This window comes from Mastacembelus armatus, chromosome 22 (genome assembly GCF_900324485.2).
Source record: "Mastacembelus armatus chromosome 22, fMasArm1.2, whole genome shotgun sequence".
Taxonomy (NCBI): Eukaryota; Metazoa; Chordata; class Actinopteri; order Synbranchiformes; family Mastacembelidae; genus Mastacembelus; species Mastacembelus armatus.
The window spans coordinates 2,913,955-2,937,269 of NC_046654.1; the positions used below are offsets into that span (position 1 = coordinate 2,913,955).

General features: G+C 40.1%; 3 protein-coding genes across 4 annotated transcripts; all 3 read right to left on the reverse strand.

Annotated features, from left to right (window-relative positions):
• Nucleotides 1-660: 660 nt before the first annotated feature.
• On the reverse strand, nucleotides 661-7,808 carry manba (mannosidase, beta A, lysosomal). The gene is made up of 17 exons (XM_026310473.1): nucleotides 7,546-7,808; nucleotides 7,232-7,326; nucleotides 7,050-7,155; nucleotides 6,771-6,944; nucleotides 6,451-6,574; nucleotides 6,049-6,218; nucleotides 5,813-5,923; nucleotides 5,509-5,660; nucleotides 5,151-5,268; nucleotides 4,966-5,052; nucleotides 4,634-4,801; nucleotides 4,254-4,472; nucleotides 3,298-3,462; nucleotides 2,820-2,964; nucleotides 2,500-2,642; nucleotides 2,002-2,262; nucleotides 661-1,782 (listed from the first exon to the last, which is right to left on the reverse strand). The coding sequence occupies exons 1-17, from the start codon at nucleotides 7,750-7,752 to the stop codon at nucleotides 1,558-1,560; spliced, it is 2,670 nt and encodes an 889-aa protein (XP_026166258.1). The 5' UTR covers nucleotides 7,753-7,808; the 3' UTR covers nucleotides 661-1,557.
• Nucleotides 7,809-8,333: 525 nt separating this feature from the next.
• On the reverse strand, nucleotides 8,334-14,737 carry LOC113127155 (ubiquitin-conjugating enzyme E2 D2-like). Of its 2 annotated transcripts, XM_026301462.2 has the most exons (8): nucleotides 14,111-14,737; nucleotides 13,002-13,065; nucleotides 12,653-12,684; nucleotides 12,368-12,445; nucleotides 11,857-11,962; nucleotides 11,519-11,612; nucleotides 11,302-11,351; nucleotides 8,334-9,443 (listed from the first exon to the last, which is right to left on the reverse strand). In XM_026301462.2, exons 1-7 carry the CDS (start codon nucleotides 14,132-14,134, stop codon nucleotides 11,303-11,305), a joined length of 447 nt encoding a protein of 148 aa, XP_026157247.1. In that variant the 5' UTR covers nucleotides 14,135-14,737; the 3' UTR covers nucleotides 8,334-9,443; nucleotide 11,302. The 2 variants fall into 2 exon arrangements, with proteins under 2 accessions (XP_026157247.1, XP_026157255.1); XM_026301470.2 differs by lacking the exon at nucleotides 11,302-11,351 and having other exon boundaries at nucleotides 14,111-14,729.
• A 467-nt stretch (nucleotides 14,738-15,204) lies between these two features.
• Nucleotides 15,205-23,315, reverse strand: LOC113131389 (RING finger protein 145). Its single transcript, XM_026308559.1, has 11 exons — nucleotides 23,055-23,315; nucleotides 22,546-22,815; nucleotides 21,702-21,810; nucleotides 21,148-21,239; nucleotides 20,746-20,987; nucleotides 20,251-20,429; nucleotides 20,007-20,147; nucleotides 19,090-19,272; nucleotides 18,804-18,951; nucleotides 17,816-18,172; nucleotides 15,205-16,792 (listed from the first exon to the last, which is right to left on the reverse strand). Exons 2-11 carry the CDS (start codon nucleotides 22,712-22,714, stop codon nucleotides 15,860-15,862), a joined length of 2,553 nt encoding a protein of 850 aa, XP_026164344.1. The 5' UTR covers nucleotides 22,715-22,815; nucleotides 23,055-23,315; the 3' UTR covers nucleotides 15,205-15,859.

Here is a 23,315-nt window from a genome sequence, read left to right on the forward strand (position 1 = left end):
ACACACACACACACACACACACACACACACACACACACACACACACACACACACACACACACTCCTGTTTGTGTGTGGTGACTGTATTGGACGGAAAAATCATGCAGAGTGTATAATCCGGTGTGGCTGGTTTACATCTGTACCTGCGTTAGTTCATCTATGAAACAGCTGGAAATGGAAAAAAGATTATAAACACTGGTAGATGTGAGTCGCCGGGTGTCGCAGCCTGGCGGCAGCCGGGTGTCGCTGCACGGTGCATGCAGCAGGACTCAAAGGTCTGCAGAGATCGGAAGAGCGGGTGTGATGCAATGACAAACTGTATACACAACTGTGTAAGTACTGAACAGCTCCAAAATGTTCAAATAAGGGAGTTTACTGGAGCAGCAGTGTTCATTTCTAAGTACTTCAGTACAAGTAAAAGTCCTGCGTTCAATTGTTTCTTTAAGTACATTAGTATTTGCAACAATATGTACTTAAAGTATTTTAAGAGTAAAAATACTTATTCTGTGAATTTGGCCCAGCCAGTGTAATAATTTTGGTCCTTACATGTAAGTGTCACTTTGATGGTTAGCAGATTCTAAAAGGCCTCAATAATAAACTTTAATTGATTATTAATACTTTATAAATCAGTTAAAAACAACTACAGAGAAAAACCTTTGGGTTGCCAGGTTGTGGAAATTCCTACAGCTGACACTTTATTATTATTGCTGTTTAATTCATTCGAGAGAAAATAGAATTGATCTGAGCAGTGACTGACACTTCACATACATGTTGTGATTCAATGCAAACTAATACAGCAGAGAACTTGGACAGTACTGTAAGTAACACAACACATCCATGATGTAAAATGAGTCTGAATAAAGTGCAAACATGCAAAAATAGTTTTCAGTGCACAATAAACAATCACTGGATTAAACTGCATCTAAAGCAGCAACTTCCTTCATCACTGGAAGACATCTTAGATTTAAAGAGGGTCTTTATTAAATAGACACAAATTATGGCCTGAAAATCAAACAGTTCTGCTATTTGGCTTCACTTCATTTATTTATCCGTTTCAATCACTAAAGAAAACTAAGATGTTTCGCAGTGATTCTGAAAGCACCTTAGATAAACAGCATTTGTTCATGTGGCCCTTTCATTCCTTTGTCTGATGGGTTTTCTGTGAATGAAACTCTGATGTGTCCTGGAGTTTCCTGCCAGTGATTAAATGCAGCGGGTCCCCCAGTTGCTAAGAGTTTCTAACTCAGCCAGATAACCTCCATTGTTGGGGAATTTACAGCAGAATAACTGTTGTTACTGAGGCTTTTCTGCTTCAACAAGAAAAACGTTTTTACCTTGTTTGGCCAGAAAACTAGTTCAAACATATAGAAGATGGCACAAATCAGCTACAGTCCAACAACATCCTTCTGACATTCAAAAACCTACAAGCATTTCTCTAAAAGACCCTTTACCTGGACATTTAGCAGCTTCAGCTCAGATACATGATTGTCACCAGTTTTTCTGTCTCTTTAGTCTGCACTTTGGTACACCTCAACATGGACTCTGGCTTATCTCAGGTCAGTACACGTCCCTTAAAGATGTGATGGTGAGATATTTGGAGAGCTCGGCCACACTGGTGGGACGCCACGCGTTAAAACTGACCGTCATGTTTCTAGAAACCATCAGGAAGCCGTTGGAGCTGAAACGTCCAGGGATGTTTCCCACGTCGAGCCAGACAAAAGGAGCAACGGAGGCTGAATGAAGGGTAACGGTGTAGCTGCTTTTACCCTCCTGCACCTTGGCCTGTAAGGACACACACACACACAGTTTCTGTCTGCCACTGTTTCACTGTGTTCCATCTACTGCTGTACAGCCATATTAAATATTTCTCTATGCTTCTGTTAGGAGCATTTTAAATGTTCTGATATGTGTGAAAATGTTGGTTTTGTTGCCTCTAAAGATTTTTATGAACTCCTCAGGTTCCTGAATCTCATTTTCTAGCTCTAAAATACTAAAACTTACTGTAATGTTTGGTCTCTGGAGCCCTTGAGCCTCTTTGGGTGAGCACAGGAAGTGATGGTTGGTGGGACCCTGCTGGACACTGCTGGGGTCCTCCAGGTGAAAGGTGAGCAGACAGGTGAGACGGGTGCAGCGCCCACATCCTACAAGCAGGGTGGCGACAGGCTCTTTAAAAATAGGCACAGCACTGCCTCCGGGAACCAGGATCAGGTCTGACTTCAGTGTACACACAGGATCCAGATCAGCCCAGGAATACACAGTCACCTGATCAACAAAACAACAGAACTGTTTCTGCTGATGTATCAGAGCAATGCTGAACAAAATTATTAATTATTCTAACTCCAGTATAGAAAAACCTTTATTTCAGTAAGAACCTCAAAGGAAGTGAGGAAATGGGAATAAAAGTAAACTGAAACCTACTGTGCATTAATTGTGAGTCCACTGGACAAATGCACATGTCAAAGTGATGTGATGCAAAGACAGAGTTCATTAAAAACGCACCACAGCCCTGAGCTTCAGGTCCTGATTCAGGTCTGAGACGGCGTAGATGAGCAGCGTGTTGTTATCCTCAAACCCGACAGGAAGGACGGCCGAAAAAAAGCTCTGTGCAAAATAATGCAGCATTTTCCACTTCCCACCAAACTCTGCGCACACACACAAACCAAAAGGATATTTTATATTTTTACTATTTATTTTATTTGATTATATTTTATACTTCTCATTGCCAAATCTCTACAAAGTGTTGAATGCAGGAGTTCAAATACAAAAACCCAATGATGAAAGTGCCAGAAACAGATCAGCCTAACACTCTGTTCTCTCACCGACTGACGACCAGGAAGGTGCCTGCCAAATATCATTGAGCTGCCAGTAGAGAGCACCCATAGTGCGACCTTTGCCCTCAATGATTTCACTCCGACTTCGTTGATAAAACTCTGTCTGAGTCTTCACACACTGAGCCTGCATGACCTGGACACCAAATAAGATCATGACTACATATAGGCAGTGTTTAGATGTTGTACAGGAAGGTAGACCATTTTAAAATTATGCATTTTTTATGTATTTAAAGCAAAATACTGATCTGACACAGAAAGTTGTCAGTGCTGATTCCTCACATACCAAAAACATTTGGATGAAATACTCAAAGCTGTGGGCTTGAAATAAGAATATGAAAAGTTATATTTTCTCCCTAATAATAAAAGCTGCGTACTAAAAACATCTTGACACCTGTTCAGCCATAGCTGAAGCCACTGTACCTCTGTACACCTTGTCCCCTCTAGCTGAGACATTAATTGGTGGTACCTGGGTGATGTAGAGAGTGTCTGTGAATCTCTTCAAAGGCTCCGTGGAGTTTGGCAGGTGAAAGTGAAAAGCAGCCTGCAGTAACATCTCCTGGTTCCCCGCCTCATGGTGCTGACGATGGGAACTGAAGTTACTGTTGTAGCTCCAGTCTTCGTTCACGGAAACCTGAAACATCACAAAACCAGACCGATAAAAATTTGTCTTTGTGCCCAGACTGCAAAACAATAAGGGTCTTTACTAAGCTCTGAACATGTGATGGATATTTTTATTGTAATTTAAACCAAGCTCAAGCTCAAGCAATAGATTCTGCTGGAGAACGGTCACAACACACACAAAACACCATTACACTGCAATACTAGTAGTACCGGTAGTAATAATACTTATATGGCTATTTACCCCATAATACTAGAACCGGTAGTAATAATTATTATATATCAATTTGTTAAGTTTAGTTCCAATTTTAATGACATTTGTTAATGATTAATTTGGTGGGTGAAGCATGGTCCCCTGTTGTAGGACATTACAATTATACCATTATAAAATATATAATATATAGTGTGTGTGTGTGTGGGGGGGGGCTCTGAGTATATATTATAATTATAGCCATGTTTTCATCAAATGTAACATTCTGCAAATATTTCACCAAAATAAAAGCCCATTTTATAACCGTATAAGACTTATCTTTACAGTATTATCTTCCCCAGGTTTCCTCCCTTTATCTCTTCCTGTTTTATTATACTTACGCTCTGTTACAATAAGGTGTTTCATGGAATATGATTATGAACCATGTAAGGTTTATTAACCTTAATATCACAGGAAGCAGCAGTAGTTGGAGTCAGCAGTTGTAAAGTGTTTGTACACAGAAAGAACAGAGAGACAATCCTTATGCTAAGTAATAGTTTGCAGGTGAAATGAACTAGGAAAATAAAAGACTAAATATAGGTTTATTCAGTTACCGGCTGTAGGGTGGAGAAGGAAGGCCAGGACTGGAAACCATATTCAGAGGCGAAACGTGTTCGAGGGAAAGTTCTCCAATCCCAGCAGTCCAGAATGTAGCTGTAGAAATGAGTGTCCCCGTAGTGAGGGTCATAAGGGTTTGCTGCCACCCATCCCTCCTGCTCCGATTCAGCACCGTTTGTTGGACTAGAGACCAGAAATGGGCGACTCTGGTCCTCCTGAAGCAAAATATTAGGCTGTCACTTCTTAGCGTTTTGTTTCTACTGACTTTTAATTGGATTAGAAGATGAAGCACGTTGAAAATAAGTGACTAAACTAAAGGCTACACTCTTCAGTAATATGGCTGGTTTCTAAAATGTGGCATCACTGTTTCACTCACCTCTTGCACAATCTTCCTTATGTTGTTCACATACAGCGTCACATAGTCTTTGATGTATGTAGACTTCTGAGGAGCTGGGATATTGAACCAGTCTGTAGCCAGAGCCGCCTCGTTTTCATTGTTCCCACTCCAAATTATTATAGAGGGGTGAGACTTGAGGCGCCGAACCTGATGAGCCACAATAAGACAAACCTCAATAAGACAAACTGCACATTCATGTATTTTAAATAGAACCACTGCATGAAAAGTACTTCTTCATTTGCTTCTCCACAGTATGCAGACATTTAGTGAACTATAAAAAAACAAATCAGTGATTTAAATACAGTGTTCACCTGTTGGACGACCTCTTCTCTTACTGTCTGTATGAATCTGTCCTCAGTGGGATATGTAGCACAGGCAAACATGAAGTCCTGCCAAACCTAAAGACACATATTTATCACTGTGAGGGTCCGTCTGTTCTATAATATGTCCATGAGTCACTGTGGCATCACGCAATCATTAGCATGACAGCAGTTACCATGATTCCCAGCTCATCACAAATGCTGTAGAACAGATCCTGCTCATACACCCCTCCCCCCCACACTCTGAGGGCGTTCATGTTGGCATCCACCGCTGACTGCAGCAAGTTCTTTAGGCTGCAGGACAAACAGAGAGCAGGTAGTTTTAGTATTCATGTATGTAAAATTGGACAAACCCAGTAAGAATAAACTGAAAAGGTCAAAAATCCTGATCCAGTTTAACTCATTATGGATTCAAAGACTCAGATGAAATGAAGGAGAAAAAAGAGGAGAAGAAACGTCTCCAAGAATAATGTCATAATTTTGTGGTTAACATTCAGGAATGAAAGGCAAAGAAGCTTTTCCAACTAAACTCACACAGCAGGGGTGACTTGGTCCTGAAAGGAGTGGGCTGGGATCCAGTTGGACCCTTTCAGGAAAACTGGTTTCCCATTGATGCGGAAATAAAAGCTCAGACCTGGAGACCCAACGACTGGCTCCTGAACAAGTTCCACTGTGCGAAAATACACCTGGAGGATACATTTCATCAGCACTTGGACTCCACTTAAAAGTTACTGGATTTTTCTATGTCAGGTTTAATGCAATGATTTAAGCTGATTTAAGCAAATACAAAAACATAATATGAAAGGAATGTAAAAGTAGACAGGTATTAACCTCTGACCTTAGATTCGGTATTCAGGATTAAAAGTCCATCCTGAAAACCTCTGAGGGTCAGCAGGTAGAAGGGTTGGTCACCGTGTCCATTGGGCCACCACAACTTCACCTGGTCGCTCTGGAAGCAGGTTTTACAACAACATAGTTTTTAAAAATAAAGGCAATATATTATATTGATATGACAGACAACCTAAAAATCTCTCATTCCTACACACAATAGTCTGACTGGACTGTATCGAGTACCGTGTTTATGTTTAGGATGAAGATGTTCTTGGTCTTTCCAGAGAGAAACTCTGTCTGGAAGGTCTGGTCAGAGTCCAGTTCAGGTATGGACAGTGTGATCTGGCCTGTAGTTGTCTCAACAGCATCAACAAGAAGTTCAACCTGGACCGTCCACTGAGATCGGCTGTAATCTGGACAAACAAACGGATTAGACAAATAAAAACCCATTTACTGGGGAATATTTTTTTACTTTTAATGGGAACCAGATTAGTTTCCTTTGGGTTCTTTTACCCAAACTGCCAGCAGTGAAGAACCCAGTGTTAGTCAGTTTTAACACCGATCATTGACTGTTTATCTGTTTAAGAGTTATTTTTTATTGCATTTGTAATCAAAATCTTTTTAAATGCAGTTGATGGAACATACTGTAAAGAGGAACAGAAGAAATCTGGACAAGCTGCAGGATGTCAAACGCCTCCAGTCGAACGTCCTTCCACAGTCCCATCGTCGGAAACGAAGGCCCCCAATCCCAACTGAAGGAACTTTGCTCCTGCACCAAAACACAGTGAGTGAATATTAAAAATCTACGATTTTTTTTATTTCAACCTGATTTTTGGCATCTGAACTTTTGTTTTCTCTGCTTTATCTGTTTAAAACAAACTCGAGGGCATGACTGGTATTGTGGGGACATGACTGGTATTGTGGGGACATGACTGGTGTGCCTATTTGACTCAAAACCTACTCACTTTCCTTATGAAATTGACGTGACATTCTCCTTTCTGGACATCTGGGGGACATTCAGGAGGAACTCTGTAGGCAGAATGAGCTTTTCTCTGCTCGGACGCATAAAGAACCGGAGACAGCAAGCTGACGTTCAGCACATTGTCCCCGTCCCTCAGCAGGTCCCTTACTGAGAAGTCCTGCACAGAAAAAGACATACTTTAAAGAGAGCAAACAAACAAACACTGCAGTGGAAGAACGCATGTACTGTGCATTGAGAACCGCTCATTTGATGCTTAACATACATATCTACGAAACATGTTGTCTGTCTTTCCGACAGTGATTCCATTGAGCCAAACTGATGCAACAGTGTCGACACCATCAAAGACAAGAAGCACCTTCTGCCTGGCCCTGTTCATGCACACACAGGTGAGTCAGCATCCGCACACAGAAAACTCTCAGAAACTAAATGCATCGTTGGACTCACCTGAGCTGGGCAGAGACAGCAAACACGGTCGTGTATGTCCAGTTGTCAAGAGCAATCCACTGATAAGACACATCGTTGAACCTGAAGTATGGGTCCTGCAAGAAAAGTGTTCAGGCTTAATCTGCTTATAAAGATATTTTTATTTCACTACAGTCAAAGTTTGATGTAGGTTCTTACTGACACCTGCTGTTACATCATGTGCTGACATTTAGACAAAGCCAGGATTTCAGAAATACTCATTCTTACTGTTTTCATGTGCAACAGTAAAAGCACTTAAAACATGAGATTGGGTCAAAGGCTCATATTGGTCCCACCTGGATGTATCCCTGTTGCTGCAGAGCTGAGTGGACACATCCGGGCACCTGTGCAGTCAGAGACAGGGACCCATCGGAGCTTGACAGTCCCCATTTACCGTTCAGACTCACGGTCCGCTGCTGCTCCGTTACCGAGGAAAACACACGGAAACACACACACAACAAAACGCCTAACACGCAAATGAAATTATTTCCACACGGAGTCATAGTTTGCGGTTTGTTGGCGCCATGTTAGCTGTACGAAACACTGCTCAATAAACCTGTTTCCGTGTTTGTCACATGACCTCCACGTGACTGTCAGGCGATCGGACTACGAGTGTCACATTTTCTGATTTAATGAAAAATCAGAAATACTTAACGTTTTTTTTAAACATATGTTTGTGTCTGGTAAAACGTCAACATGTTTACAAGCTCTAATTAATCTATTGACATTAATACTTAACGTACACCCGCTTGGTAGTGCAGTTATTTGGGTTTCCAGATGTGGAAATGTCTCATTCACGACAAAAACATGTCTCATCTTTTTCAGCCTTTAATTTATATAAAAAAACTTAATGTAAGAAACTATGTAATTCTATTTAAACATATTACTGAACACCAGCGTCAGTCAATTCTTTACAATCAGTGAATTAAAATGAATTTTTTTTGTATGAATGAAGTTTTAGCATTTTTAAACTCTACAAAAGTGAAAATGTGATTTATCCTGTGACAAGTCATTCTCTGCCAACAAGGTAAAGTTTGTATTCAGTGCATTCAAGATGAAAAACAAGCAGCACTAGGTTTTGTTGTATGGTTTAAGTAACTTTATTGAAGGGAAAACTAAAAAGAAACAGAGCCACAAGTTGATTATCAACCATTAGCTTTGCATCAATATTTTAAGGCTACAAGAAGACAGTGTTCAAGTGGGCATAAAACTAACTGCTCATCTACTGGCTTCTAAGTAACAAAAAAAAATAGAAAGCCATCGAGAGGAACCAAATATTTTTCCAACTGTTCAGCCTTACAATCCATTAAATTTGCAGAAACATCAGATATAATAGCCTACCTTTATTAACATGCATAAAATACAACATTAAAGTTCTTATATTTTGTTTCCTTAACATTGATATATACTGCTGTGCTTCTCTGTACACACACTGATAGTGGAATAAGATACACTTTTCTCCTCGGGTAATAGATACCTATACTAATGATCAGAAGTACATACCAACGTCACAATATCCCAGGAACCACCAACCAGTTTCCTAAATCTTTCAAACAAGTAGCATTTCCATTTTAGATATGACCACTTTCATTTTAAATAACAGAATTGTGCCAACTGGAGATTTAAAAATTTGGAAATTAGGACTTTTTTTTTTTTTTTTCTCTCCTTCAAACCAATCCTCTGAGAAACCCAGCCTAAGGCTTAAGTAACTAAACCCCACAGGATCCAGCCAGTTTATCAGCTGGACCACCATGGAGCTGCTCAGCATCCGGAGACCAGTCGCATCAGATTCTACTAAGTGTGTGCAGAGTAATTTATTAAAATCACCAATTTTAGGTCTTACTGGTGCATGCTTAAGCCAAGTGTTTAGAACCATGGTGTTTTTTTTTGTTTTGTTTTTTTAAAACTCCATATAAAACAGGAGTTGAAACTTCACAGAAACTGGCACGTGTCCTAGAGAGAAAACACTATCTTCTTATGAGCGCACAGTGGAGAAAAGGATGAGGGGTAAAATAATGAATAACAAAAAAAAATAATAATAATAATAAATCAAAATAAAAAAAAAAAAAAGTGAAAGAAAAACTGAATCCTGGAATTTTAAGTCTGAAACAACAGCAAGATTTTCCACCAGTTCTCCCAGTAATGCCCTCACATTGCGTATTTTTGTGTCCATTCTTTTGCCATTTTGGTGTATCTGCAAAGAGAAAAACAAAGATTAACATGAATATTTAGACACCACCCTCCCCCCCAAAATCACCCCATAACCCTAATTTTTGTCTGGATTTATTTAAGCACATGCTTTTTAAACAAGGCAAGACAAAAATAAAATACCATGTACTTCATTCACAGGTTTCTAATATTTGAAACAGTGCAGTATTTCTATGATAAGTCAGGCTATGTCTTTACAAATGAATGACAAGTAAGCCTACTTTTTTTTTTTTTGCACCAACCAACCTTTCCATGCTGGAGTTAGTGTCTGTTCACATGCAAAGATGACTGCTTCGACCCTAACAAACCCAGGGCTTGGTGTCCAACATTAGGGACAAGTAGAAATTATGCTCATACAGAGATGAAATCCTGTTTCTAAGAAAGCTCCATAACAGATAGAAAGTCCTAGACTTTTACTAGATTAAATCAATTGAGTAAAAGGGTTGACTTAAATTTAATAAAAGTATATTGACATAAAAATGAATTTTGACATGTTTTAAACCACGTTTAGACTCATGCCCTAAGCAGCCACTTGAATCTCTTCATTTCAATAAAACATTCCAAGTATTTGTGCAAAGACTTGCTACAGGAGGAAGGTCAGCAGATGATTTGGTCCCTTTTCTTGAAACAGTAGTCATGATGCTGCTATTGCATACCGTTTAAAGACACTGCCTATTGTTCATTGAACACCTGAAAGTTTAACTGCAACCAGAAACTCAATGCACGTTGTCCTTGCTGTTTGACTGCTAGATTTCAGTTTCAGACACCATCATTCAGGAATGCTGTTATTTATTTTTTGTGTCTTTGTACTTCTGACCAAGAATATTTTTCCAATGGTCATTGGTGAGAATTGCATTATCATACAACAGAGTTGGCTTGTGTAAATTTACATTACATTTACTTATCATTATGTTAAATTTATGGTATGTGTTGGAAAATAGTCTGCAACAACTAACAACTAGGCAGTCGTGGCCTAATGGATAGAGTCTGACTTGTAACCTGAAAATTGCAAGTTCAAGTCTCAGGTCCGGCAGGGGCACAGAGTGAATAGCCAGCGCCCTGTCCACCTTCAATACCACGACTGAGGTGAGACCCTTGAGCCAAGCACCGGATCCCCAACTGCTCCCCGGGCGCCGCAGCGCTGGCTGCCCAGTGCTCTGGGTGTGTATGTGTGTGTACTTTGGAATTGGGTAAAAATGCAGAGCACAAATTCCGAGTATGGGTTACCATACTTGGCCATATAAGACACTTTCCCTTTCCCTATAAAAATCTGGTTTTAAACTGTCTTAATACACTTTACTGACATTGGTGTGTATAGTAAGTATATTTCATGTGCTACACAATGAATCCTTGTCTTTTTTTTTTTTTTTTTAAAAACTTGTCAATTTTTCATTGACTGCCATCAAACTCAAATGAGTCTGCAATAGATCAAAAAGTCTCTTAACCAACTTTCATTTGTTCCTAGCAGGAGTTAAGACATTAATTCTAAATGTCAGTTTCTCTGTTCTGCGTTAGTGGCATCCCACAAATACTCAGACAAGGGACGCTTTAGCTGTGGACAGGACTGCTCAGCAAAAAAAGAAAAAACTCTAGTGACTTATTTACAGCAGCAGGTATCAAGGCACATGTAAAAGGCAGAGTGTGGCCAAGATGTCACTCTACACATACAACCAGCCAGAGATTAGTATAGTCAGTCAACTCACACACCGCAGACTTTTTTTTTTTATTAAAATAAATAAAACAGAGACACAGCCTCTGGTTATGCCAGTAATACCAGAGCGTCACATAACAACCGACCAGTCCCATCACACTATCCAAGATGCAGCACGGCCTCCTGGCCTTACCCTAAAGCATGGCATACTTCAGTGTCCATTCGTGAGCTAGTTTATTGTACCTGACAGAGTGAAACTAGGTTAAGTATGACTCAGGTGAATTTCAGTAAGCAGCTATCAAGGTCACAGTCAGTGGGAATGATACACCATTAAAAGGTGTAACATATGAAATTGATTATTTCATATGTTTAGACAACAGTTTTTCACACACACAGGAACATGTACTTACTTCTGACTATCTGTTTTGTAGATTCGTGCGATCTCTGGCACTAATGGGTCATCAGGGTTTGGGTCACATAAGAGTGAGCAAATGGAGAGAAGAACTACAAGAAAGGAGTTTTAACATTAAATCACAAATAAAACACTGACCAAAATAATTTTAGGCCCCCCAAACAAAGATACACATTTAAATGCACATGATTTGGACATTTAACTGGATTTATGGACAGAATCACATCAGGTCTTTTTTTAAACTTACATCTTTGAGAATTATTAATTTCAGATCCCACTGTCTGCTAAAAAGTGATGGGGCTGATAAGCTCCTTGTTTCTTTCAGAGTATCCATACCTTTAGAAATAGTAAGTGCAGGAGACCACTGTGATCTGAGAATATCCAGACAGATACTGCCATTACTGTTAATATTTGGGTGGTAAATTCTTGTTGTGAATGCAACCTGAAAAAGGAGGGGGAAAAAAAAAAACATATCAGAAAGGACAAGTAAGATGAGCCCGCATCACACACCATGTCTTATGCAATTCCTTGACACCGGACGCTCAACTTCTGGAATGACAGGTATTACTTTGTGTGGCTTGTCAAACTGACAAATACTTTAATGATGCCACACTGACGTTTGACGCTACTTTTAAGCGTTTACAAAGTATGGAATGAGTTACTCAGTGTCTCATAAAATGACTGACCTAGTTCTAGCACTGTATCTACAGGTCATTATTTGAGTGTTGTAAAGACTTGTGTGCTTCTAGACAGATGTTTGATTGACAGCATACCTTTAATTATAAAATGTAGCAAAGCACAAAAGAGGCGAACCTCGTTTCAGCTGTTATCACTCATGCTGTCTTACCTTGGGTGGTTTGAAGGGGTAGTCTGTTGGAAAATGAATTGTCAAGAAGAAAACACCTCCTTGATATGGACTGTCACTCTAAGGGGGGAGAGAAAATGCATTTGCATATTTCAGAAACAATGATCCCAACCTTGTGTCCACAGCTTCATATTATCAAGTCAAATTTTAACCTTTGACTGATAAATACATTTAAATCAGCCAGGGACACAACAGCAGTGACAGACTCCAACATCTTTCTGCGTTATTGTAGGAAAAGGCAACAATTATGTCAAAGTCTTTACTTACGGGTCCCATGATTGTTGCTTGCCAGTGAAACACTGCAGAGAACAGAAAGCACAGGTGAGGAAACAGGGAAAGGTTGGAGGTATGTGATCTGACAGGAACTAGGACTCTAAACGGTCTTCACAGTAAAACCATTTCCTTTTATGAATTTTTACCAACAATGTTTTGTAGCCACGTAACTATGAATTAGTTTTGGTCTCTGATGTTTATCAAGTTAACCGATAATATACTCAACTATTTAGTAGTATTGCTTGAAAAATGACAAAAAAGCAGTTGCCAAAATAGCTGCATATTAATTTTGTTAGACTAATTGCCACAGTCCTAAAAACCTGACGAACACTGGGACACTTACTGTCATCACCCACTGGGCCGGCTGAGCACTGTGCTGGAGGGTCACGAGCCAGGTCATTAAGCTCCTGTAATGAAAATAGGTTTAGAACAATAACCAATTAGACCAGAGTCACCTGCACAGGCAAAACAATTAGAAGACGAGGTCTCAAATCAACATGCAGCATAGTGTCTACCCTTCATATAAATGCCAACCAACATGGAGGGTGTCGATACCAGACGTTGTGTGCATTGATTTCACAACTCACAACCCCCCCCACACCACCAGTGTTGTTATCTCCTGCCATTCAACTGTGCACCAGCTCAGGGGCACAGGGCCCACTGTGTTATCATCCACACCACATTTATCAGCAAGATGATACATAAGCATAAACACAGCACAGCCTCTGCAGTTATTTTAGGTCTACAGCTATTTTAAAAAAGGTGGAGGTCACTGCCCCACCCTAAGTGTTCTGACACACATTTCACAAGCAAGTTTCTGGGTTTTCCAGGAAGATGATTCCAGTCACCAGCAGAGTGGAAAAAAATAAAGGCCCCGATGTGAACACTAAAGAGGTATTACTATCATACGGCTGCCAATTTCCTCAGTTTGACTGCCAGCACACACCCTGTGATGCACACAGGCTCAGGACAAACGGGATTACATACCAAGGAAATGTTTCATGAACACAACTGGAGTCAATGACAAATATGAGTCATGGTTCTAGTAACATCGATGTTACACAATAGTTAGAAGCTACAGTGAAGGATTAGTAACCTACATTCAAACATTTGTCTTTATGTGAAGCTCTGGAGTGCTGGGAAATTAATGCGGCCTCTTTTTGTGTGTGTGTTTTTTTTGTCGTCTTTTCCACTTCGACAAACACACCGACCTGTAACTGAAAATGCTAACGCTAGCTAGGCTAGCCGCATACAGCCGGAGCCGTGTTGACCGGTACCAAAAAGAAAAACAAACAAACAAACAAACACACCAAATGATAAAGAATGAGAGGAATAAAGCTCTTTTCTCTGGATACGTTCCACCGCCATGTTCTACTGAGTACAGTATCGAGAGCAGCGCGGCGAGCTAACTACGCTAGCTAACATTAGCTAACATTAACGATACCGTCTTACCTTGTGGATCCTTTTCAGAGCCATCCTCTCTCGGTGTTCTGCTTTTTAATTTGACGGATTTACGATCCAAGCAGCGCCAGAAACCCGTAACACTCCACGATAAGCCACCACCTTAGACAAATCGACGGCCTTTGCTTCTCGAGCTAGCGTAGTTAGCCGGCTAGCAAGCTAAAGCTACGTATGCGCGGAGTTGGGAACAAAGCTAGCTGGCGAAGCTTATCCAGCTTATTTTCGCCCAGACACAAATGTGACAGTATCCTCCGGTAGCCCTCGCTGCCCCCGTAGTCTCAAAGCCCCGTTTTTGGTTGAGCTGCGTCCCCTGTCGAGGCTGAACAATAAGTGCGTGTCGACAAAGCTGCTCCTCTGGTTTCGGTCGACGGCGTTAGCCAACTAGCGGCTGTCTGCGTGTATTTGAAGCTCAGTCCGTGACGGGGCGGAGGTGATGAAGATTGGTCACAAGCCCGCAGGAACATAAAAAAACAAAAAACAACTGGTCACGTTGCTGATCAGTCAAGAATCAGTCAAGACATGCCAGCATTTAGTTGGTAAAGGATATGAATCAGAACCTCTGCCATACAATAACTCGAATTAAAGCCACAACAAAGCTGGATTAACAACCCGGAACCCGGAATTGAAACGGATTTCTTGTGATCTGTGACCTGTTTTGTTGTCCTTTCACTTTTCCTGCGACTAGGATTCGTCAGTTCTGCGACACAATGTCCCACATGCCTTAATGACATTTTACAATGTCTTGTTTCACCTGAACAGTTCAAACTCACAGTTGACCAACATGTGTGTTTTAAGAAAACCAGCAATGTTGACAATTATCCGGTAGTTGCCAGTACATTTTCTATAACTAGACGTCCCAGCTTTTATTGTTTCAGTAGTTAATAATCAGCTAGGACACGTTTTCAAAAAATGATTTGTACTTAATCAGTCACTCACGAATCTTTAAACTTTCTGCATTTATTTCACTTGTATTATTGTTAACTTAATATCTTTGGGTGTTAATCTGACAAAGTTGTAAAGTTTAAAAAAAAAAAAAGTGAACCGTTTTGTGAAAATGATTATGATACTGTGCTGAAACCAAAGTGACATAGAATATGTTATCTAAAATCATTCTTGTCTCAACTGTCACTGTTTGCTTAGAACTAAAGGAGTAATGTTCTTTTTTATACTTTGTATGTTTGAAACACAATGCCAGCCCCACTATGCACCAGTGGGATTTTATTAATCTAGACACTACAGTAAAAATGAAAGAAAGTACATGGTCAAAGCCATAATTCAATACTGGGAGACAGAAACCCTTTGGAGTGCAAAGGGCTGATTGATGAATAATAAAGGCTGCCTTTTGCCACATTGCACAAAATCACTTTACATAAGAATTACCAGGACACTGGAAAAGAAATAATGAAAATTAATCAAGTAAATCTAAGTAAACAATTTTACTTGTAAACTGCTAGAATTTGGTGAATATTGAAGCAAAATAATTACCTGGTAGTTGTACATGGTTCTAGTTGTTATAATCTTTATTTTATTTTTTATTATTTCTTTACAAGTAATAACACAATTTAGTCTTTTTGTTCAGTCCAGACTTGTTTGCTAGACTGAAGCACATTCATTACACTGTCTGAAAGATGCAGTTTTTTTTTTCCTTTCTATTGGTTCGCAGAGAAAAGGCAAATGTGTTTATTTCTCCTTCATGGAGCATCACCCTTTTATCCCCTTCAAGGCACTGATGCAGGGCAGTCAGTCACGGTTGTCTGTGCTTGTGCAAGAGAAGGTGCCGTCTGTAGAGGAGAGTGGGGGCATCTGTGGTACAGGTTCGCCCTCTCTGAACTTGGATAGGTCCAAATCTGAACATGTGCCGTTACTTTTATGACTCTGAGGATTGTCAGTGCAGTTGAAAAGTTCAGAATTCTCATGGCATGATTTGACAAAAGGTTGACTCTCTGCAAGGTGCAACCCACATGCCTGTTGATTTTTATCAGCATTCTGTGATTCTGGTGAATCAAGGCTGTTCCATGATTCAGTTGTCCCATCACAGCTGTTATGTTTACCACTGTCATTCTGTTGCAGTCTAGTAATACTGTTTTCAAGTCCTGCTCCTTCAGAGTTGGACAGGCCTTCCATCATGTTCTTATACACAGCACCAGGAATCAATGGTAGTGATGAATCCTTTCCATTCTCCTCATCTTGGTTGTGCATGTTAGCCGTTTTACTCAGCAGCACATGGGAACTGGAAAGGCCACCTGAAGAGCAGCTTGACGCTGGGCCGACAAATCCAACAAAGTCTCCCCTGGAGCTGAAACAAAGACCCTGAGGTGTGTTTCTGAGAGGTTCACCCATCTGGTCTTTTTCTTCTGTTCCACAATCTCCATCTCCAAAGCTTTTCCTGTCCTCCTGCTGCTCACTGGGATCAGAACTCGCATCGTTTTGCTGCGTCACCCGGGGCATGCCAGAGTCCATGTTCAGATCTCCCTCTTGTGGAGCTGATTCTGGCCCCATGTCTCTGTGAGGCGGAGCTACTGGAGTGTCACTTGAAGTCTGGCTCTGGCTCGGCACAGAGGGCCGGACTGTTTGGTGACACATGGGGCAGGTCTCCTGCACGTACAGCCACTTTCGGAGGCAGTTGCCATGAAAAAAATGTCCACAGTATGTGATCACGGCAGAGTTCATTTCCTGTGAAGAGAGACACATGTGACTTGATAACACTTCACAAATATAGACATATATACTACATACTTTAAAAATATAGACATACATTCTACTACATACATACTTTACAAGTATAGACAACGTATGATGGAAAACCGGTACAGAGAAACATTTAAACGCAGCTGCTGACTTGGAAATACCATTAAGGCCTGTATAGCAGTATTTTATTTAACACTACATTCTACTACATATATCTATATAACAATACTATATTTTATTACTTACTATTATTTTTATTTATTACTACTATATACTTTAGTATGTGTATTTTACACGTATTGTACATGTATACTTATACATATAGTTCACACAACAAATAGCTTTTGTTTTGTTGACTTATTTTCTTCTTATTACTTTGCATTTATTTGACTCTTTCATCCAAGAATGCTTGATCTGTGCTGCTCTAAATAACTTCTCTATAACTTCCCTGTTATTTTATCAGCATTTTCTCTTGCTGCTATCTTGACAAACATGTGACCATTGTCAAGGACACAAAAACACATGGCTGAGAGCCAAACGCTCATATCTAAACCAGAAGAAGAGGAGGTGGGGCTAGACTGGTAAAACAGGTACAACATGCATGTTAAGTATTATAAATACACAGTAGTTTATATCGTGTCTATGCCACACGTAAGCAGAGCTGGGCAATATTGTTGAATATAAAGTGCCACTGTATTTTAACTTTAGATTCTAATGTTTATATTGTTAAGTTATTTTGTGTATTATTTTGTTTTTGGTGTTTTCACACAAGGTTTCACATGCCAGAAAACCAGAAACCAGGTAACAGATAAGAAGAGGCAATTCTTAAGCCTCTTCTAGGCTTACTCTTCAAATACAACACTGGAAAAACAAAGACAAAACTGTAAAATACCAAAACCCCTGCACATATATGAGGCCAGCTCAATGTGGTCCGCACTACAGTTACCATGTTTTATATTTTGCTTTAGCTTTGCTTCATAAGCACTCTGATGATTCCCTATGACTGACCTGGAAACAGATGGAGCAGACGTCGTTGTGTTGCTGCAGCTGCTCGACCGTGGCTCTGGGGAGGGAGTTGATCTTCTTAGCTGCTTCCTGTCTGAGTAGGAAGCTTCTCCAGCCAGACTGAGCTCTGAGCCACACGTTGAAGTATGAGTGGATGATAATCACTGACGCGCCCATCCAGCTCCACTCCCCGAACAGAGACTCCCAGGTTCCGTAAGCGACCACACACAGCGCCACCACAAACTCTAGCACCCTGCTGACGGCGTTCACCCAGTAAATCACTTCGTCCAGGCTCTCGATAGGGTCACTGCGAAATAGCTCCACCATGAAGAGCGAGTAGATCAGCATAGTTCCTATAACCTGCAGGAAACAATTATTTTTAGTACTTTGCATCAAAACTAATCAGCAGTATGACAAAATAATGTGAATTACAACCTTTTACTAAAAGCACTCTTTCTAAAATATTAAGATTGTCTACTGCACATCAGGTCAATTATAACAATTATTTGTTATATCCCGCTTTGTTAGCAAAATATTTTCTTCAACTGATTCTCTTTAGTCTATTAAATGTCAAATAACCAAGGTGATGTCTTCAGATGTCTTGTTTTTTCTGAAAAATAGTACAAAACCCATTGACATTCACTTTCCAATAATAAAAGTCAAAGAAAACCAGAAAAGCATCCCATTCAAAAGCTGAAACAAGAGAGTAACTGGCATATCATCATTATTATTTACTTGAAAATCAGACATGGCAAAGCTACTGCAATTAACTAATTGATCAATCACCTAATCATTGTTGCTCTAAGTAAAAAGAACTGATGAAAATTGTAATCAATTTAAAATAATGTCAAAATAAAGAAGTGCTTCATAAGTTGACACTGTCTTTTGATAGGACATGTATATTTAAGGTTATTCAGTCAAATCTTCAAATACATGGTACAATAATCCAGCTAATTCTTTCACAAGACAAATATAAAGTGCCTCTCCTTACCTGGAGTGAAGTCAGCATGCAGCTAGAAACCAGTATAAGGAGCCAGAAGTCCATATGAAAGAACTGGGAGATTTTATAAGCCATAAACACTGGGAAAACCAGCAGCAGCAGACACATGCTGAGGCCGCGGAAGTGTTTCCACAAACTCCTGAAGCACAGAAAAAACAAACATTAATGAAAAACACACTGAAGAGAACTATGCAAAACCTTCAGAGAAGGTTTGACAATACTTCCTAACTTATTAAAAGGAAAAAAAAAAAAATCACTGTTGCTGCTGTTACTGTACCTGTTGCGTGATGCACCCAGGGCTAGAATAATTGGATCTGTTATTTCTATCATGGATTGCAGGGTTGAAGTCACCACAATGAAGAGGATGATGCTGAGGAGGAAGGTGCGCTGCAGTGCCTGCATATCTAACAGACCCGTCTGAAGAGCAAGCAGGAGCAGAGTCACGCCCTCAGTCACTCCTCTGAAAACAAGGATGACAAAACATTAAGGATAAAGCAAAGTAACACATGACAGCAGCACTTTGACTGTAGACTTGCACATCATGCTGGTATTTTCAGCTACTGCAAGGAAGAGAGAACACACACAAAAACAATGCAACACTACAAACAAAACTATTGAAAGATGCTATCACGTTTTGCACGTGCAGTCCAACAAGCCAATACAAATACAGGAGAATCAACATATTTCCATAACAACAATGTGAACAATGAACCATCAGCTGAAAGTGTGGTTCCACTCAACTTTACACCACTTTACAAGGAGTTTCAGCTCATTGTCTATCTGTCCAGCTGCAACTTTACTGCTATAGCTCAGTCTCACTATTCACAGGGTGTTGTTTTTGCAGTTTTCAGTGAAAAGCTCTAAAATCCATCTGTACATTACTTGCTCAGTACCAGCAGGCAGAGTGAAGCCTTTAGCAGCTAAAGAGACAAATATTAAAATAGCTTTAAAAAAAAAAAAAAAAAAGAATAAAAGAATATTAGAAATATGACAGGTGGTCACTAACACATCCACAAATGAATGATGTTGTCATAGCCATAGCTGCTTTATGTGTAAATCAACTAGTGGTTGTTAATAAGTTTAACAGCTTAAAACCTTCTGCTGCCCCCAGGGGTGTGAAAACAATCAGTTACTGCAGGTTTAGCTGTGGAAAGTGCACCAAGCTGAACTATAAAACTGGAGGAAACATCTCACCTGTGCATGACATTCTCATTCTGAACAGCCGCATAACCTCCCAGGTAGAACTTGCATAGGTTGAGCAGTCCAAGAGCCAGGTAGGAAACAACAAAGGTCAGACCCAGAAGAGAATATGGTGTGGCACAACATTCAGAGACACTGCAGAGTTTAACAAGTCAAACAGAGAAAACATCAAAGCATTAAAAACATGTGTAAGAGGAACACATGTACACAAAGGAATAATATTATAGTCACATCACACCTTGTGAGCAGGAAGAACATGATTCCCTGATGGACTGCAGAGGCAGCGTTGCCTGACATGATGTCTGAGCACAGCTGGACAATGAACAGAACAAACCAGAAGACACTGAAGAGCACAGGGACAGCAAACTGGTTCCACAGAGAGATTCCCACAGCCAGAAGTCTGTACAGCTCGATCACCTGAGAGACAGGAAACCAGTGACGTGATGAAGAGTGTAAGAACAGGAAACGTAACGGTGAAAAAACACATCTGAACCAATAACCAGGAGGTAAAGGCGTAGCATATTTTCATTATGTGGACAGATTAAATTGTGGGTCATGTTCCATTACAAATAGAAAAAAATCCAATAATATAAATGCAAATATATATATATATATATGGTAAAGTGCTTTTTTAAAAACTTGACAGGAATGCCTTAGACAATTGCTGCTTTAGACAAACAGCATGTGCTATAAAAATGTTTTGGCATAAAAACAAACTTCAGAACAAAAGTACCTCCAGTTGAAGTAGCTCTGAATAGGCAGCCCTTGCAAGGCGATATGGCACAAAGAGATTTGAGAGGAGGAACAAGGTGATCCCTGCTCCGGTCAGTCCCATGGAGAATGTGTTAACAGTAAGAAGGGTGGTGTGAGGAGCAGCACAGAGTCGAGCCAGCAGAGGGAGCATGTGAGCAGAAAACAACCACACTTTTCTCGTCTTCATCAGGAAGGCACAGAGTGTGCTGAGGATAATCTGACCTGAGCAGAAAATACAATTTCCACAACTGTATGGATGGACGTGTATTTTAGACTCAACAGTTCCCTTCATTTATTTTTTATATTATCACTGTCTATGACTATGGACCTAACTGAGACTATATCTGATGTATCAACATGCGGGTTCAATTTTGGGACTCACTAGTCATTGCAGAGACAAATCTGTTAAAGGCCAGAGAATCTAGATACACGGCTCCTTCGTAACCATAATGCAGCTCCTCACGAACATAATCCCTAAAAGATGAACAGCAAAAACAGTTTTTTAAAATATATATACACTGTTTCTTGTTTTGTTTCTGCAGACACATTAACAGAACACACAGCAGCACTCGACAACCTGAGGAGTAGTCTATGCTGCATTTTGCACAGCACTTAAAAGAAAACTATCATACTAAGGAAAATCATTTCCTGGAACTTTGGCTATTATTTATTTTGGATCTAATGAGTTCCTATTTTAACCACTTTTTAAAATTTATTTATTTACATCATTGGTCTTTTTATAGTTTCCAACACACAACTTTTAAAGAAAAACCTGCTTGTTCTTACACCACAAATTTAGAAAGTGAGCAACAGTGGCCAGGACAGGGAAAAAAAAAACAATCCAGGTACAATAAATCTAAGTACAGCAGTTACAGTAGTAGCAGTTATAGTAGTAGTAGTAGCAGTAGTAGTAGCAGCAGTAAAAGCGCATCTCACTTGGAAATCTGATGCCCCATATACAGGAGAAGGGCAGCAAGGATATGGAGGTAGAGCGTCACAATGTGTCTCAACGGCAGAACCAACACCACCATATTTATAAGGTGACCTGAAAGGTAAAGGAGAATCATGTTGTTTTCTCTGATTGAGAGTTGAGAGGACAGATGCTCATTGACACCAGGAAAGACACATAATATAGACACATCCAACCCCTTCATCAGATCTGCTGTATTTTTAATTGTTGACATTACTTATCAGGTTGACAAAAGCGCCATTTGGACGGGACTAACATGACAGTGAGAGGAGGGAAATATAATATTCACAGTAGAGGCAGAACATAAGCTCAGTTTCTCATTTACTTTCATTTTCCTGTTGTCAAATTGGTTCCTAAATAGTAACGCAGTGTCCAGCTGGAGTTTAAGCTGCCAAGAGACTAGAACTGTTTCAGCACTAAGACAGCCCCTCGTTTTACCTTCTCCACCATGGAAAATGTCCCCAATCTGCCAAAAAACAAAAATTACACAACTACACAAAGTTCAGCTGTTCTTAAGATCAATGACCAAAACATATTTAGATTACATTCAGTCAGTATCTTAAACATAACTATTCCTTATAAAGAGTTCAAATCTGTCACTATGTGTCACTTGGGTTTTATCTTCCACACATTTCCTCAACATCCATGTGAATCTGTTCAAATTACAGCTGAAGCTTGGTCCTTTAACGGAGGATCAATTGTTTTATTTTGAGTAGAACATGCTGAACTACTGAGATTGAAGAAATTAAATTGTGTATCTGCCCAAATATTTACAGGCTTAGATTTAGATGAAGTTTGTCATTTACTTACAAAGGTAGTACATGTTCCAGATGACATATTTGTATTTGAAGAGCATGTCTTCATTTTTGGCCTTCAGATGCTCTGTCAAGCCTTCAATGTCACATTTATAGAGCAGGTCTAGCACCAGTATGCTTGGCACCCTGAGGGCAACGTTGGCCAACTCTTCCAAACGAGGCATCTTTGACTGAAACCAACTTCTGCGATGAGCACAGTCACATGCTGTTAGCTAACTGTACGGGACACACAGCTTCACTTCTACTCTGCTCGTCTTCTTGTCATCTGAAACACAAACACAGAAAAAAACAGAGAGAAGTCAGGTGTCTCACATGCACCGCAGGGCTCCTCGACGAGCGACCAGGCCGTTATTAAGCTCTCAGTTCCCCTGCTAGCTAAACACTTAGCTGTTAGCTTCTAATTCAAGCTGGAGACAGGTTGGAGTGATACTATGAATTACGGTATCGACATTAAAACCCTTTAGAGCCGCTGGTGTGTGTGTAAAATAACACGGTTTCACTTACTTTGCGCAGTGACAAACATCACAGCAGAACAGCCATTTGCTAACATTAGCTAGTCGCTGCTGCTGGTTAACGTTAGCTTTCTCAGCCGTCAGCGACATGTTTTCATGTCACCGCAGCCAAAACTGTTTCCTTCCTCTGGAACCTCCTCTTGTCAAAGACGGACACGAAAAAGCGACATTAAATGAATGAAATTAAACGATATAATGACGAGCAAATACACTTCACATGCAATGTTATGATACCCTGCGCTTGCGTGGCCAT